The following is a 17,796-nucleotide window of genomic DNA, read 5'->3' as shown; positions in this document are numbered from 1 at the left end:
CCTGATAACAATAATACCTCACACCCTATCTTACACCCTATTTCTTTCACTTCTTTCCCGTGACGTTACTCCTTTCTCAAACGCCACTCCTCCATCACCCCAATGGCGACTCTTCCCTCTTTGAGAAGGCGAGTTTTTTCACTTCTGATCATCATACCTAGCCTTGAAAAAAGTATAATTCAACACCACGCTCTCCACCCCTCTCATGTTGAGATCATTTAGCAGATCCGGATCCAAGTAAAAGAAAACCGGCATGTCCACCGTCTCCCCGGCCTGGAGCCTCTGCTCCTCAAAACAGAAGCACTGAATCTTGCTAAAGTAGGGCGCCACCTGTGCTGGTGTGACAGAGTAGGTCGCAACCCCGATGATGTCCTTGTCAGAGTTGTTCGTCGCGGTATAAAACGCCAGCGCTGTCTCTCCCGGTAAAACCCGAACTTCTCGCTGTTGTGGAACGAATTTCCAGTCTAGGAGGTCGGAGACCGAGGCGGAGAAGGAGACGCGGATGCGGGGGGATGTGGTGATGGGGATGAGTTTGGCGGTTATGTCTTCGTCGGGGAAGGAGGAGGAGGAGGAGCCGCCGTGGGCGCGGACGGGTTGTCCACCCCAGCCAGTTGTTTGGCAGATCTGACGGGGTGAGGTTAGTAAAGGGGGAAGGGGAAAGGGGAGGGGGGACGAACCATTTTATACATTGGTACTGAACCATAACTCAAGGCCACTGTGCCGAGGATCACAGAGATGGTGTAAAAGGCGGTTGAACGGTTCCGCTGGCGGTAGAGCTGGTGTATCCTGTCCATTTCTGGGTTGGAGGACTTGGAGCCGGAGGGGGTGGGTTGGTGGTAGTGTGGGTGTTGCTGGGGGTTCGCTCGTCGGGGGGTGTTGGGGGTGAAGAAGCGTTTCTGGGAAGTGGCGGCTAGGCGCCGGGTTATTCTTGGTATTGAATTCATGTTTGGTGTGACCGAATGGTGGTGACCGAATGGTGGTGACCGAATGGTGGTGACCGTGGGTGTTGGTAGGTGTGGAAGATCGTCTGATGATGGACTTCTCAAAAAAGAATCCCAATTGAACGGCTGCGCAACCAAGGCGAGCTTGGAGCTTGTGGGTGTTCCGGGCTTGGCGGTTGCGCAAAAGTGGGGTGCATGGGTGGGTGGTGGTCATAGCTCCTTCCTTTTTGGGACTTACACGGGGTGGTTTAGAAGGCATTCGCCCTTGAAACCGTCATCATCGTCGTGAGTTTTGGACATTGCTCACATAAGGTAGAGATCACCACACGAGATCTTGGTTTCAAGACATTTGACTCAAAATATTTCATCAAATAGTTCATTGATTATACCATTACGTCTGCCGTATATTAGACATTATTACCGCCTCCTCCAATTCAAGCCAATCCAACTCTATCCTACATGACCAACGCAAATAGCGAGTGACTTTGGGTATCTCTGAAATGCAGACCTGTCCCATGAATTGATAACAACAGACATAAACTTCGGGTAAATGAGTGGCTTCCGTCACCTATTCCTTCCTCCGCTTCAAGTTGAGACGGCGACCACTCCAACAAGCATCATTGATGATGCATTGCTATTCATCAATCGCTTAAACAGCAGCGCGGGTGCTGGGGGCAACGGCAGCGTTGGCATGGGGAGAGTTCTTCTCGGGGAAGCTGCCAGCGTGAACAGGGACACGGCCATACTGGGTGAAGGCAATGTTGAGTCTGCCATAATCCCACCGTCTGGAGAGGACAATGGTGAAAGCAGCGAAGCCGATGATGAGGAGCAAGTCGAGGATACCGAACCAGATGAAGCTGGCAGTAACACCAATGACATTACCGCCATCAGACAGACCCCAGGCAATGGGATAGATGAGCCAGAGGAAGTTGGCATAGCCGGTAAGCTTGGTGTAGTCGCTGCGGATGCCAACATGGGTGGCGTTCCTGCGGCTGTGGATCAAAGTAGAGTAGAGGAGGAAGAGATGAGCGAGAAGACCCCAGGCGAAGAAGCCCCACTTGTAGTTGGATGGAGTGTAGGCGGCGGCGAGGTAGCTGAGCTGCCAGATCCAGGTGAGGAAGACGTTAAAGAGGATGGTGGCCCAGGAGACACCGGAGAGGACACCAAGAGCGATAACGACGGCGGGGAAGGCGACAACCCAGAAGACATACTTGGGCCAGAAGATTTGACGGGTGAGACCGCTTCGGTTGATCTGGTTCGCCTGCGCGATCACATCCCAGCCGAGATCGCAGGCCTGGGCATAGTAGGTGATGAGACCGACAAAGGCGGCGATGATGAAGAGGTAGTGGAAGAAGCGTTCACCGTTGCGGGCCTTGAACTTGTGGGCGAAAAGGCCCAATGTGGTGACACCGAAGAGGGCGGCGACGGCAAAGAGCCAGTTGGAGCCATTGTCGCTGAGGTATTGGTTGCTTCCCGGAGGCGGGTGCGTGCGCCAGGCGTCGTTGCGTGGGACAATCTGGGACATGTTGACTTAGTGTCTGTTGTCTCGTGGGTAAGGGGTGGGTTATGATGTTGTTGTGGTATTCGAGAGATACCCAAGTCGTTTGGAATGGTTGTGAGATGTTGACTGGTGTAGTACTCTGAAATCGAAGGGAGGGAGAACAACTTATACCAATTTCTTCGCAGGGGACAAGTCGATGATGTCTTGGACCATGGACTGATCCGGACAAGTCAAGGCGACGGAAAGCGGCAGGTCAAGGGGACCAAAGCAAGGCACAGCAGAGACCAGGCGCCCAAAGCGAGAAATTTCTCGAACTGCGGCCCCTCCTCCGAGAAACCCGACAACGATACTTAGGTTAATAAGCAGCTCAGTCACGAAAACTCAGCATCTCCGGCGCAATAGGTCCGGCTGCATCTCAGTTGCTGCATTTGTCGTCTGATACCACTTCACCGTGGCCATTGGTAGTCATCCAACTGTCAACGCTGTCGCATTCCGGTCCGTCCATCAACTCATCACCTCATTATCGTAACCCCTCCCGACTATACATCTCTTACACATTGGCCCCTCCCCTCCAGAGCACCTCCAATGGTGGGCGCAACAGTTTGTTGATTGGTGCTGTTCAGCCTCGCCCAGTCGTTGTCGTCTAAAGGACCGGCCAATAAAGAGCCCCACCTGACAGCTCTTGGCATACGTTAGCATGACCCACACACTTTTTGCAAGCGATCCACCACTACCGACTGCCGATGAGCTTTTGGATCCTCGATTAGTCTGCAAGTTGTCCACCAGAAACGTCGGCATTGCCAGTATCGTGATATTTCCTAGTGACGGTATGAGCTCTGCAAAGGTTTCAATCTAGACCTTGCTGTGGCTGGTGACAAGTTAAGGCCCCCAAGGTTGGGAAAAAAGCGGGGCAAGTCAACGACGTCGTTGATTTCCCTCCCTGCTGGGGGCTCACTGGCATGGCTGAATCATCAACGTCATTGACAGTTTCAGATGCCGCCGCCTACCAGCGGTGCCTGTTGCGGCCCGTCCAGACAACACACACCCACAGGTAAATTCATCATGTCGTGGTACCTGAAAATTAACACCCTTGGAGATGATGTGATGGTCCACAACCGACAAAGCCTCTACCTCACGGGCAAACAGGACGATAGCGTTGTGATTCGTCATAACTCCGAAGACCGATTATTGGACAGCATCAGCATCGCTGTTACCCTCCTTCACAAATCATGCAATTCACATGCTCTGCAAAAATCTCGGCGATCTAATCCAGTCAGAGTGACGACACTAAATCTGATGGATCATGAGACCCTGACGGGGATCAATGTTAGGTAATCATATGGTCTTGGCCATGCATGATTCCTTATGTTCTTTCGATCTGAAGGTCTCGTGATAGACTGAATGGGCCCGAGTGTTTCTCATCCCACGCTGTTTGCTCATCCTTGAGTAAGAGCCAATATTCATTAGCAGCGAGATAGTTACAGCACCTCCTCTTCTGTCTGTCTCATCATCATACCAACAACACCAAATTCTAACGCGACTCCGCTCAGTGATACTGATTCTCTGGCCTCGGTCCACGATAGACAGTCGTATTGCACAATGGGTCCATACCTAACAGGCATAGTTAAATTCATATCTCATCTACCCCTTCTAACACTTTTGCAATATTAGTTAGAGAAGGCTACTCCAGTACCTTTTGATGGCTATCAAGTTCATTCAAGGTCTTAATTCATCCCTTAAGCCTTTCGACTATTCGTTAAGGCTCTTGACTATCCTCATTCCTCATCCCTTGATTATGTGTAGGCCACATTGCTGTTCCTTCTCTGGCCCATGACTCGTTGCCGCCAGACCGCAGCGCCCTCTCCAACAGTTGTCCTCCACCAGCCTATGAGCATGCTTCCGGTGCAGTCATTCCAGCATTGTCTGCTACAGTAAACACACTAACCACCACAGGCGGATTCTTTGCATTGCTGTTTGCCAATAAGCTAAGGTAAGAAGCAGCCTGGGCAGGTATGTGGGAAAATAGGGAGGCAGTAAGATGCAAGCGCGTCTGTTTTGATCAGAACAAGAACTCTATGCCGAGCCTAAGAAGTCGCCCTTTCCCGCCAATAACTCGAACAGGACAAGCTTGTGGCAGAATCCTCTCCCCTCCCAAAAGGATGGAATCTTGAAGGACGAAAACAATAGAGTGCGCAAACAGCTCAGCAAAGCTGAATTGCGACAGCTCTCGCGTTCTCTTTATTGTGCCAGGCTCCGTTGTTTTCTTTCCCGGCTTCGCCTTCGGCTCCTGCTCCAGGCATTTCTTTTATAGCCACTATCGCGAACCCCTGTCCTACGATGACGCCCCTCTTTGACCTCGCCGCATTTCAGTCTTGGGTTTTCCCAATTCCTAGCAGCCGTCACAGGGATTCACGAGGGTATTGGTAACATTTCCGAGGTGGTCGACGGGCTGGGTCAGTGAGGGTGGTACATGGGCACCAGAGTCTGAAACCAGATGACACTGCGGGGAGAGAGAGGTAACGAGGAAGAGAATGGGGGGTAACTGGGATAACTCGGGGATGGAAGAGGATGCAGTTCCGTTGGTGCCGGTGTGAGGGAGGGGGGAGAACGAGGAAGGGATGACTTTTGGTAGAGAAACTTTTTATCTATCACTGTCACTGAAACCGTTAGCTGATATTACCTCCATCAGCACCCCATCTTTCCCGCCATTGCCACAAATCCGAGCACTACACCAGGACCAACCACACCACCATCACAATGGCCGACCAGACCGTACCCACCACTGAGGCCGGGATGAAGATGGAGTGGAGGTGTGATATCAGTGAAGGAAATGGTGAAGGAGATGGTGAGGAAAGTGATGGAGATGACGGCGGAGAGGATGGTGAGGAGGCGGTGGGGGAGGTGCTGAGGGAGTTGGTGAAGGCCTGTTGACTATCTTTTGACTAGGTTAAGTGATATGAACGGGCTTTATTTTGGATTTGTTTTCAGCATGAACCCGAGAACCCCCTGTTGACAGGGGGCTAAACATCGATAGAATCAGGCTATTGGGCTTTGTGCTGGATACCTAGTGCTTCGAATGGAAGGCGGGAGAAAGGCGCAGAATCTTTCAGGTTTGCCTGTAGTGCTGGTCAAGTCTTATATGGCAGGCACCGCCAAGGTTCCTTCCAATTCTACTAGGAGGATAGTAAGTGGAGGCGCGACAGTGAAGTAAAGCCGGAGAACATTGCCTGCACATGGGCTAGTAGACAAGCCGTTGCGTTGCCGCTAATAATCCAGGGCAGGAAGCAGGCGCCTGAGGAAAGAAGCAAACTAACAAGCGCAATACATGAGATATCGACACTGGCAACGGGCTGACCTTTTCAGTAACAGCCAGTAGAAGGAATGTACTGGCTATAGACCACACTATTTACTTCCTATCTTCAAGATATCCAACTTTTCTCTAAAGCATCCGGGAAATGGTTCAGCACTCAGAACGGCCATAATGGGAATTTCTGTACTCCGCGCACAGCCCTAACCCTTTATTGAGTCCCTGCACGATAGCCCCTTTGCGTTGCCATGGAAACCATTACCAAGCTTAGAGAGTCCTTTCTGTTACCACCTCCTCTCGCCATCCCCCGTCTGTCACCCCCTTTATACAAGACGTACTTTTATGTGCATTTTGGTTATAAAGCGGTTTAAACGAATCTCTCAAACATCAAACTGAGAGGCAGTGGCATTGACATTGTCTTCTCCTTACCCCAATACACCCAATACCCATCGTCATACCCGTCCGCGTAGTTTTGGGTGTCACTGTCATCACCATAATCCTGATTCTGGCCATCATCACCCTTCTTGGCATCGTCCCAAAAAGACTGGGGGTCAAGGGCCTGAAACCAAGCCCTGTTCATCTTAGCGACGCTGTCATCTGGTCCCGATGCCAGGTCCACGATTCGTGTAAAGTTGATCTGTAGACACAGCCCGCCACCACGGCTGATAATATCAATATTAGGTACCGATTAACAATCTAAGGCATTGTGGAATTTCTAGGTCAAATATCATGCTAGGACCTACCATGGTAGAGCTATTGTTCGATCCATGCAGAACGGAGCTGTATCCTCGGTGCCCGGTTTCGATATACCCACGGTCATGACGTGCGCTTGTTTGACAAAGTCTTTTCTGCATGCTTGCCTTTGTCCTCGGGTCGGTTTGTTCTGACAGTGCTGTGTACTTGGGCTTTTGTCAGCGGGCCAAGGCGTTGGCAATGTTTCCCAAACAAACAGCTTTTAGCTAGTGACCGAAGAGTTGTCTGCAGCGGTGTCTGAGCACGATGCCATGTTCCACCAAGCCGATCTAGTTGTGTGTAACGCAGGCAATCGCAACGGTTGAGGTCAAAGAGCATTGTCTCGGTGAGTCGTCCAGGCTCTGCCTCGGGAAACGTAAAACCTGCTTGCCGCTCTCGGAGTTTAGCAAGGTTCTCGCCCAACATTTCGGGCGTGAGGCTGTGATTATTAGGGCTCAAATCAACGTGTGCCATCCAAGATATGTACAGTATAAGCTTCTGGCCTATCTCGGTCCTTGCGTGATTGGATATGCCTTGCCTCTTGTGTATGGGTACACGGGGGTGCAGAGGAAATGTACCTTCCTGCCAACTTTTTCCAAACCACAAAAACGGAAACGACCATCCATTTGGTTGCTGTTGGCATGATTGCATGTGGTCTTTGTCGCGACACATTACCACCGTCTCGTCATTCACGCCCTTGCACTTGAGCCTTTCCCATGAGAACCTGGTAGACGACACCCTTTGGACATCAGACCAATGAAAAACCGTGTGCGAGCACAATCGGATAAAACCCGTATGCCCAACACAGAGACGGCTGTCCCTGCCCTTGGAGCGCTCAAATGGGAGGAACAGGCATACTGGATGGTCGAGCTTGCAGTCCGAGCAGTGCAAGTACACCTTGGTCAAATAGTGAACTCTCTGGGCCCAATTCCTGGCGAGCTTCGTGGCATAGCAATCAGTACAGTATAAGTCTCTCGCTAACAAGAACGTGAGAGTAGTCCGTTGTTGAGATGTGAGATATCGGCGAAATTTGGCCCATGGATAATTCACCGATATGTAATTCGCTGGTAAAAAGTCGCATTTCTCGAACAATTGAAGAAATAACCGACCGGCCCGGCGAAGACACTCAAGGCTGACTATGTCTAACGACTCATGATTCTGAAGATCACAGTGTCAGGGAGCATGTAGAAGGGGTTCTCCAGGTAGCTTTGCAACACAGCATTGATGAACCCCACGCCTCCAGGTTTTGTGACGCATTCTGTATGCCTTCGATTCTTGTGGATTTTGGCACGGTCGTTTTGGCGCTGTTCGGTTCTCGAGAAGGGAAGGAACAGACCAACGATCATGGTAATTCTCGCGGTTGTGTTTCCATTGGGGTTTTCGACTAGATCGTTGGTAGGCAAACAGCTCCGCACTTTCTTCGTTAGCCTGCACGCTCAAATGCTCTATTGGGGGGGGGGGGGCAACGAGCAGACATCGCGAATCAAGGTTGTTGGTCCGGTGAATAGGTAATAACTGTCTGCGAAAAACACGATACGGAAGAAAGAAGAGAGAAGAATGGAAACAAGTAGGGGAAGAGAAACGGACAAGAACCACCGACTGTGACAGGAGAAAAACTAACTAGATTTTTGGATGATAAAGTTCCCCACTTAGATACACAATCTACACTATAATTGTAAGGCGCGTTGCCAACTATAATGCATCAATGGTCGGCGGACTTTGACTCGAGGCGTTGATGTATTTATATCATCAGAGCCTCTATCCGTATTGTGGGTTCCTTGAGGGATCCTTGAGGGGAGTTTTATAAATGAGAAAGTGACAGAACCATCATGCATAGACTTGAAGAATTAGTTTGTAAGTTATAGTTACACACATTGTCATCAGTAAGAGGATTGCATACCCAATATTGTATTATGCTGTTGTTTGATTATTTTGTACAGGCCTTTAACAAACTTTCAGTGCTTAAAGCTAGGGCGTGTTAAGTAGCTGACGCGCTGCCACATGACTTGGGGCATCATTCCACGGAGCTGCTATAGAGACTGTGCTGCGCGGCGCATCAGTGTTGCACATTGGTAGAAGGTTGCCGAAGGTTGTGTAATACAAGCTACCTCTTTCTAGCCAGTGTCAGATGCGTATCCCGATCATCCGATGGGTTTTGAAAATGTAAAGCAGCATGAAAAGGAAGAAAAGGACAAAGACACTGTATAGTAGTAGGTATAAGTGTGCGGGATTTCAGGCACCGTTCTATTTAAGCAGCGTAAGATAAAGCTTTCTTCCTGAAAGCCTCGCTGGGTTTTTTATCTTTTATGCCTGACATGTAGCTAGAAACACTCTCAGAGCTAGAGCCCTGGAAATCGGCTGTTCAGCACCATCCCGTTCAGCACCATGCTTCATGCTGCACTTCTACTAGGAGCAAAAAGCCGGCGTTTCGCAGCTTGAGTGTGATATACCGTATCGGGAAGATGCAGAAAGACATGTTTTGATGCAGAATTAATATAGAGAGCCTTCTGTCACGGTTTTGGGAGACGGTGGGGACGCAAGGAACCAATCAGGACTGGACCGGGCGATTGAGCGGGGCTCACGGTCCCAGGTGGACAGGATGGACTAATGGGATTGGGACCGAGGACCGCGGCGGGGCTCACGGTCCACGGTCCAGTATTAGCCAATCAGGAGAGGACCGAGGACCGTCTGGAAGTCAACGGTCCACAGTCCCTAGGTCTATATATACGAAGGAACTGGCTGGTGTAGATAGACAGTTCCGCAGTATGCAATACAAGTCACAATCGTTGGTATCTAGACTGTTGTGAATGAGACAAGCTATTTGTTGTACACTGTTTAGCTGTACCGAGCCAGGATTGTTCAGAAGTGCCTTCAACTAGTATTTTTGTCAGAAGTTCTGGATAGAAGTTCGTTATACCTTTATGATTCGAGATATATATTTTGTAGAAAGATTATAATGATGATGTTTTATGCTAATATCATACAAAAAAAAACAATTAAATTTTACCTGATAACTATAAATACTTTTAATTACAGATTGAATGTAAAATATTAGTAGAAAATAGCAGTAATTTTAAAGTAAAAGATTAAATAAATTTGTTTAGTCCAATTTCATTACGTAATTTTAGTAGTGTCTATTTGGCAGGTTATTTCTTGGCAGTTGTTACTTAGCAGGCTTCTGTAACGGGCCTAAAACACCAACTAACAAACAGGCAAAGCAGGCAACATGAACTGGTATGTATTTTCCTTTTTTCAAGCTTGTATTTCTACCAGTTTATTATTTTGTATGATTCTAGATGGGTCTATACTCTTAATCAACTTTTTTACGATTTTTGGGCGTTTTTGGGATACGCGCTTCTCAACGCGTCTTCCACCGCTACTCGAGGTTCCATGAGCTCGACAGTGACAGCGACCTCTTCTCCCACACGCTTCCCATTCCAGAGCACTGCGCTTCCAGTGCCTGGTCGAAGTGGTTTACTGTTAACAACTTCTTTTAGGCCAGATACCTCTCCAAATAATGCGACGCCGAGCAACGGGCTGGCACCCTCCAACGGCGAGCCCCCCGCCAAACGACCACGCCTGGAACGAGAACAAACCGACGGAGATGATGCGCTGAATAGGTGCCTGAAGAAGCAGGTTTTCCCTCATGTTTTCAAGTGTCTTGATACTCTCCGAGAGCATGGAGACAAAACTCTTCCGCTTGGCCGAGAAGTAGGTGCCACCATGCGTTCTTGCTATATATACATTTCCACCACTTGTGGCAACCTGTCCTAGATACCTTTATACCGAGCTTTCTCTTACACACTGCGCGCCCTAGCTTATCCTCCTCTTGACCTCCCCGGGCTCCGAGTTTGCTCAGGAGTATCATTCTAGGGCGACAGGAGACATCTCCGCCGCCCTAGAAGCCAAGATAGCCGCGCGCGTGCCTTACGAACTCCAAAACCTGCTTGGTTGCCCTGTACCCCTCCCCCTCCCCCACAGTTACCAGACAGTGACAATTTGAGCTAACTTGTGTCTGTAGAATTCTCAAAACACCTCGCTCGACGCGTCCATACCGAAGCAGCTTGCGAGGATCTCCTCCGGTCCTATACATTCATCATCCCCAATTCCTCTGCCCAGAATACCTCCTCCGAATATTCCCCCAAAAATCGAAAAGCCAGACCAAGTACGAAACCCAGCGAAGGCGAGCGTGAGACAGGCTGCCCTGATTTCGACGTCTCCCATCCCTCTTCCGCGTATTCCTCACCTCTCACCGGCGAGGGTGCAGGCGACCGGTCGCTCAATAGAGGAGGCCATTGTTATTGATGATGATTTGGGCGACGAAGCTGGGCCGGCTCCGCAGAAATCTGCCGCGCCGTCTTTGACTCAAAGGAGGGTATTTGCGCCAGTCTGGCGTCATGCTGCCAGCGTGCCACCCATCCAGTTAACGCAGCGGCGGCCCTACCTTTACTTCAAAGACCGGGCATTTGCTGTCAGTTATGCCCACAGCTATTTTGACGATTTACTTTCGAGCCCAATTGATCCGGTCACATTGCATGTGGACCTCACCGCACGAGAAATCCAATCGCTGAACAACCTTGCTTCTAGAGTCTTTCCTGCCGAGTACAAAAAGAAAAAAAGGGACGGCCATTCTCATCTAGCAAAGCTCTTGAAGAATAAAAAACTTCCGGATGCTTTGTCGAGCCTTCTAGGCGCATGGGAAGCTGACCCTAATCGAAGGATGCTGTTTCCAGGCAGGGAAAAGGAGGATCTCGAAAACTTTCTAAAGGATCTCAAAAACAGACAACTCAACGACCGCCCTGCGTCGATCATCCTGCGCAAGGACGAGGCTAACCGACAAGGGAAGTTCTTGCGGGAAAGCAAGATTTCGTCCTTGCTATTTGCCAGGGAAATCGTGGGGTCTCGTGGTTATGGGTCGATGAGAAGGCCACAGAACTTGGACAACGAAATTCGAAAATGCCGCGAAGATGAGCTGGCTCTTCGAGCCGAGTGGGCAGGCGGTGCCGGGGATATCATCACGATTGTCTGGATATCAGATGATGGCTTCATCTGTGGGACAACCGAACACTCTGACTCCCACAACCAGCAGTACAACAAACCCGGCAACTTGGTCCTGGGCTCTTGTAGCTTGAAGACTATCAGAGCCTATCCCGACCATCGAATTGTCCGGCCGATCGTTGAGAGGGGCGAGAATTCAACAGATGCTATGAGACAGAGCCAGGATCCTTGGCTCTACTCTTCCGTGGTGTCTTCCGCATACGACGCCATTCATGACAGGGCTTACACTTCTGGTTTTGATTGTTGTGTGAAAGTCTGGAGGGCGGAACCATCAGGCGCTTCGATGAGTCTGTTAGGGGAGTGGAAGCATGAAGGCAACGTGAATTTTGTCATTGCCTCCAAGCACAGCTCCGGCATGGTGGCGACTGCTGCGGATGTTGCTGCGGGTGCAGTGAGAGTGTACAAGATCAACGAGGAGGATATCTCTGGAAGCCCTTTTGGTAGGCTTTATTGCTCCCGCGTTACGGACGAGAGAGGAAACTTAGTGCCGACGGAAAAATGGGCATACTATCCGGCAACTATGCAATGGGGTATTTGCGAGGAGGTTCAGCATTTGCTCCTGGTTGGGTATTCTCCGCGTAGTCGAACCGGAGATGACCTCGACATCCCCGAGGACCGGAAAAACTCGGGCGAGCTTTGCTTGTGGGATGGCCTTACGGGCAAAAGGCTCAACATCTTGTCAGCGGAGAAGTCCAACGTCTTTGAGGTGCTATGGCATCCAAACCAAGCATCTTTCATTGCAGCCACGTCGCCCTCGGGCTTGGATCTGGAGCCCAAGACGAAGACACAAATTCGAATTTTTCGGCCCACCGATCCCGCTGAAGATGGGACCGCCCAATTCTCAGCTATCAAGGTGCTGGACTGCCCGGCTCTGGATATCAATGAGCTGACGATTATGCCAAATAGCCCAGCCTATTGTTACGTCACCGCTGGGTGCACCAGCGGCAAGGTGTACGTTTGGGATACTGCTCCCGGCCGTGGTCTCGTTCACTTACTAGAGCATGGCCAGCCAATCGATGAGTGTGAGGGTGATCGAGAGAAATACGATGTGGGCGTGAAGTTCACGGCTTGGGGCACTTCACCTGACCGCTTCTACACCGGCTCGTCGGATGGTGTGGTCAAAGTGTGGGACATAAGGTCTTTCGATAAACCACTTGTGAGAATACTGCTTGAAGCACCAGCGCCTATAGCTTGCGGCGTATTTTCTCCAGACAAGTCAAGACTGGTCGTTGGCGACGCAAGTGGTCGAGTGTTTGTCCTATCAGTCTACGAGGAGGACGATAACCCGAAACCGAAAGACAAAATCAAACTGCCCAACGGCATGATGCGGGAAGTTGAACGCCCGCATCAAATAATTCCTCACCCAGAGCCCGAGCCCCCGGCTCAGGATGCCGAAGGTCGGGCGCTCCCGCCGCCCGAGGTTGAGACGCCCTGGGCAATCGCCAGGGCTTATCTGGCGTCGGGACAACTAGTTATGCACCCTAAGCGCACCATTGGGGCGGTGCAAGGCCCAAACTACTCGTCCACGGGGTTGTTCTGCGCTGAGGCACATTTGAATGGCGACCCCAACGCGCCGTTGTTGGGACAATGGCTCTGCAATCAACAAGAAGAGAAGGCGACATCCCGTGGGAGCTCATCTAGGATACGCCACCTGTCCCTGAAGCCGATCAGGGAGCAGCCGGGACTTGGGGAGGTGCATCTTCGGAATATGAGCAGGGATGTTCTTAACTTGAACTCTTTGCCTGAGCATACCAAGCGGGAGTTGGAACGGGAGGTGGATTTTGAGTTGCTGGGAGAGTACACCTTGCCGTATGAGGAGCTGCCTGAGATGGAAGAGGGAGATGGGGATGAGGATGAGGACGAGGATATGGACGAGCTTTAGATTTAGATTTAGACGGGACGGTTCTGTTTTTTGGGGCATTTGCATTTGTTGTTAATTTTGGGAGCAAGCAAGCATTTGGTTACTATGGAGTGAGAAGGGACGGGAGTCAAGAAGATGGGGTAGCAGGGATGGGTATAATTGTGTAGAGAAGTTGGGGCAAATGTATGCAATGCAATATTAAATACTTATTGATACAGGCTGAGAAGCTCCCTTGCATTATTATGAAGCGTGATTTGATGACCTAGAATGTGTTTCTGAGTTATGGGTGGAGGGTCTCACGCTATGGACAGATAATAGAGAGAAGTTAACCAAGTCATCGCCATTGAAGATTTGTTGCAGGCGTAAATAGTCACTGAAGATAATAACTTCCAGCCACCTAAGCCATCTTACTATGACTTGGGCTTCAATGCCAGCCTCCACTTCATTTCCCAACACATTACAATGTTACCTCATAGGCCCATGCCGCAGACAGAATTAACATCCTTCAAGTATAATCAAGAGTCCTTTAAGGATAGTTAAGATGCCTTCGAAGATAGTCAAGAGCCCCTTAAAGATAGCTAGTAGGCCTTCTAGGATAGCTGGGGACCTATGAAGGATAGTCAAGAGGCGTTTAAATATGATTCAGAGGCCTTTAAAGATAGTTAAAAGGCCTTGAATACTTGATATAGGCGTTTAAGAATGATTGAGAGGCTTTCAGGGATAGTTAAATGGCCTTAGAGGATAAGTAGAAGGCCTTAAACATGGTTGATAGGCCTTCAAAGATGGTTAAAATGACCTGAAAAGAAAGTCGGAAGCGTGGTCACGGTTGTAGAGTGTCGAGTTGGATAAGGAACTTTCTTGCTATCTTTGAGTTAAGAGAAGAGTGTCTTGACTCCCTCTTGGGGCATGATGTATATCAGGCTAGGCTATCGCAGATGTGGAATTACACGTGAATATAGACCGACGGCTGTCTCTGTCTTGAATTTCGCCTCGGTAAGTTTGGTGATGGCTTGTGACTTTGCATGCTAGATCAGACATGTTGGCAACCCCATGCCGTCGTGATGGCCATCTCTGTCACATCCGGTGCTGAAGACTCGGGGGCTCGACGTGGTATATCTAAACCTGGGTTGATTGGGTCTAACTGAATTCACATGCACTTTACAAAAATATATAGTAGTCATAAGTCGACCATCTATCTGCCAGGTATCTATAAAGCTACAAGCAGCAGGCGAGAGCACTAATATTCCTCACAAGGCAGAGACTCGCCCAAACCAAACGAGCAAAGTCAAATCATCGTCCTGACGGCAGTGACTCAGCCCTTCATGACTCCCAAACAACCCAACACCGGAGATACTGCCACCAGAACACAACAACACTCACCCCTATTACGGAGCACACCTAGAAAAGCACACATCACCACCCTCATGTCACCAAACCACCACCCACCGCATCAGAACATACCCTAACCCCATCTCCAGACCGCTCATCAGCAGCCAAAATTCCCAATCCCCACCTTTTTGTCCAGTATCTATGGAGTCAGTCAACTACACTCCATCAAACCCCATAACCTACCCCATACACGCACCAAAACTCATCCCCAGGAAAACCCAAACCGGCAAAACATTGAAGCTGACCATGACAACCGCCGGTGCCAATCGATGCTTCGATGGTGTCAGTGTCCGGTCCGATCCGGCATTGGGAAGTCCGGCCCTCGTGTGGGACCGGTCAGCCATCAAATAAACAAGTACGGTACAGCTAAGCTAGAGAGTTATGCAATTTATTGTCCACCGCTCATTTGGAAACTTGCTCTCATTTTTTGACTCCATCCCGCCCGCCAACCTGTTCTGAGTGTCCCCAAGACAACGACCGACAGAAAGTGACAACACATCACCGCTTCTTTTCTCTCTTGTCCGGTCGGTCGGTCGGTGGGTGGGTGCTTCTCATATCCACTATCCATCCCAAAACCCCATAAGTGGGAATCCTGCTATCGCTAGGTACCTATCTATGGGATCCGTCTTCTTTTCCTTTTCTCCCCGCGACAAACAAACAAACAAACACCAGCGCCAGCGCTGATGTAAGTAAGGTACGGCGCTCACAGCGTGACCACTGACGGATGAACTGCTTCCTGAGTCCTGACCACGGGAAACCGGCCTTGCGGCGCGCTTCGATGCGGCCCCCTTTTGTGGAGTCAGATACTACCTCTCTGCTGCCGCCCCCGTACATGATTAGTACAAAAATGCTGTCGTTACCTTTTTTCGTGTGAAGTGGGTGAAAGTGGCATGCCGCCGGCGCCGGAAGGACCTAAACTCCTCACGCCACTGCAGGTACCAGTGGTACCTTATGCACAAGCTACATTAGACAATGTGGGTTTGTTATAGTCTAGGTAGGCTAGTAGCCGGAAAGGGAAGCTTAGCCGGTTTTGTGCATTTGATCAAAGGGTTGGTGGTGGTGGTCGTGAGTATCGTCAATGTTGTCGTCGTTATTGTCAACATCACCAGAACCTCACCTTGGGATTGTGAAGATCACTTATTTTTAGACCCCCTATCTTTGCAAGATCGATGAATATGAACCCTCCCCCCCCCCAAAGAACCTTGGCCAGTCGATCACCAGCACCCAATGTCTCAGATTCACCTAGTGTACTCCCCCCCAAAAAACCTCAGGAATGCCAAGTCGTATCAAGCCGGCATTTCTGATGACAAAAACAACACGAACCACAGACCCGGGTCATGGATGGGTTCCGATAACAACGGGTTTCTTCAATAATCGGCCCGGTGCTTATGGTGGCTTGAAAGTTTGTCTCCACAATCATGAACTCAAACCATGCCAGTTTCAACCCCCCCCCTCCCGCCTCCTCACGATGCTCGATATTTGCCTCAGACAGCCAAGAAGACATTACCCATCGCCAAGAAGTGATATACGTTGACCAGCTGACCTAAATTGTTGATTTCGTGGGTGTGTTTTAATATACGATGTGTCCCATGAGACATCTCGTCGTGGGTTACGCGGTCGTCTGGGCAAGGTGATACAGAGGCGCAAAAAGAAAGCTGGCTGAGTGAGATACCTTATGCAGGAAGAGGAAGAAAAGAGAAGGTGTAACAGATAGTAAAAGATGTGTAATACAAGACCGTCAGACTCGAAGGAATTCCGACGACAATGATGGATGTGTATGAACCATGGTGCCGGCGCCCAGACGGAAAGGTGATGATGGCCTGTGTAGCGTCACCGGCAGTTCCAGTCTGACAACAACTCCAAGATCCGCGTGTCGTTCCTTGGCTGTGGGTAGTTACCTTGTGTATGCTCTTGGGTGGTGATATCAAAGGTGTAAGTCCCGGCAGCCGACCAGCACAACGGGCTTGGTATAGGGAACAGAAGTGCGGTTCCTCCTTCCAAGACCAGCAGTCTAGCTTGCCATACACTGATTGAGGCAAATCACCTCTAGCCACGCGATTCCCCCATCCGTGCCCAGCCGTGATACAGTGTGTCTGAGAAGCTACACCAAGTTACACAGACATGTACAACGTACGTATTTTGTATAGAACGAAAGACCACAGCATGCTTGGCTGTGATGCTCCTTCTTCGACTCCCTCTTCAGCCCCCGGATCGAGGCCCTTGAGCAATAATTTGATATCAATGCTGAGATGTCTCTGTTGCGAAAGGCTAACCGAAAGGCAATATACTTCCAGTAGCCGTCTCATGCCCTCAAGTTGGCCGGATATTCAACCCCTCGCCTCGCACGAAATCGTTAGCTTGAGCTTTCAGACGTTCTAATAAACGTGATATGCCGAGGCATCCTAGACGATAGACCCTGCGTGCATCCCACGCAGTACCAGATAGATTGAAAGGTACCGATCTTGATCATCGAAAACACTGGAACCATACGCAGCAGGCAGTATATCACACCGGCCCACACCAGCCTGCTTTGACAGGTGTTACTAATGCTGTGCGGCTGCACCGGCATCTCGCCGCCGTCGCCCGTTAAAACTGCACCTTGCCTTGTCTAATACACCGCAGAAGCAAGGAAGCAAGCAATCGTAGCCGGCATCTTCATCACCCGGACCCTATCTTGGCCCTGTCAAAATACCGGCCTGTGCCTCACCATTGCGTTGCAGAAAAGCGGCCGGGGCACCGCCGGGCGTGTTGCAGTGTCGTCCTCGTCGTCCGTCATGTTACGCTGCGGCTGGTGAACCTAAAGCCAGCTGCTGCCCCGAGCACACACAGCTTGCCCTTTGTCTCCCATCACAGCAAAACCAGCGAAATGGAAGGGGTCGCGGAGCGGAGCCTGGACGGAAACGTGGGTCCCAGACAAAAGCCGAAGAGAGAGAAAAAAAGTTCGATTGGCGAATCATATCCCGGCATGGGTCAGACCAGTTTCCTTCTTGGGCCAGCGCTTCGTCTT

At 50.2% G+C, this 17,796-nt stretch overlaps 4 protein-coding genes across 4 annotated transcripts; 1 reads left to right on the top strand and 3 right to left on the bottom strand.

Moving 5' to 3' along the window:
- Window positions 1–138: 138 nt before the first annotated feature.
- Window positions 139–1,200, bottom strand: COX11 (Cytochrome c oxidase assembly protein cox11, mitochondrial; the record flags this gene model as incomplete). Its single annotated transcript, XM_062888977.1, has 3 exons — window positions 139–624; window positions 678–970; window positions 999–1,200. 3 exons carry the CDS (start codon window positions 1,198–1,200, stop codon window positions 139–141), a joined length of 981 nt encoding a protein of 326 aa, XP_062744914.1.
- Window positions 1,201–1,590: 390 nt separating this feature from the next.
- QC762_306840 (uncharacterized protein) lies at window positions 1,591–2,466 on the bottom strand (the record flags this gene model as incomplete). The annotated part of the gene is made up of 1 exon (XM_062888976.1): window positions 1,591–2,466. One exon carries the CDS (start codon window positions 2,464–2,466, stop codon window positions 1,591–1,593), a length of 876 nt encoding a protein of 291 aa, XP_062744913.1.
- Window positions 2,467–6,070: 3,604 nt separating this feature from the next.
- On the bottom strand, window positions 6,071–8,275 carry QC762_0055250 (uncharacterized protein). Its single transcript, XM_062883543.1, has 2 exons — window positions 6,493–8,275; window positions 6,071–6,411 (listed from the first exon to the last, which is right to left on the bottom strand). Exons 1-2 carry the CDS (start codon window positions 6,567–6,569, stop codon window positions 6,117–6,119), a joined length of 372 nt encoding a protein of 123 aa, XP_062744912.1. The 5' UTR covers window positions 6,570–8,275; the 3' UTR covers window positions 6,071–6,116.
- A 1,326-nt stretch (window positions 8,276–9,601) lies between these two features.
- QC762_306830 (uncharacterized protein) lies at window positions 9,602–13,637 on the top strand. Its single transcript, XM_062888975.1, has 4 exons — window positions 9,602–9,715; window positions 9,979–10,192; window positions 10,299–10,439; window positions 10,503–13,637. The coding sequence occupies exons 1-4, from the start codon at window positions 9,708–9,710 to the stop codon at window positions 13,419–13,421; spliced, it is 3,282 nt and encodes a 1,093-aa protein (XP_062744911.1). The 5' UTR covers window positions 9,602–9,707; the 3' UTR covers window positions 13,422–13,637.
- The last annotated feature ends 4,159 nt before the right edge of the window (window positions 13,638–17,796 follow it).

This window comes from Podospora pseudocomata, chromosome 3, assembly GCF_035222375.1.
Source record: "Podospora pseudocomata strain CBS 415.72m chromosome 3, whole genome shotgun sequence".
NCBI classification, from domain to species: domain Eukaryota; kingdom Fungi; phylum Ascomycota; class Sordariomycetes; order Sordariales; family Podosporaceae; genus Podospora; species Podospora pseudocomata.
The sequence above is the reverse complement of the archived record's forward strand: the minus strand, read 5'-3'. Positions and strand labels throughout refer to the sequence as shown.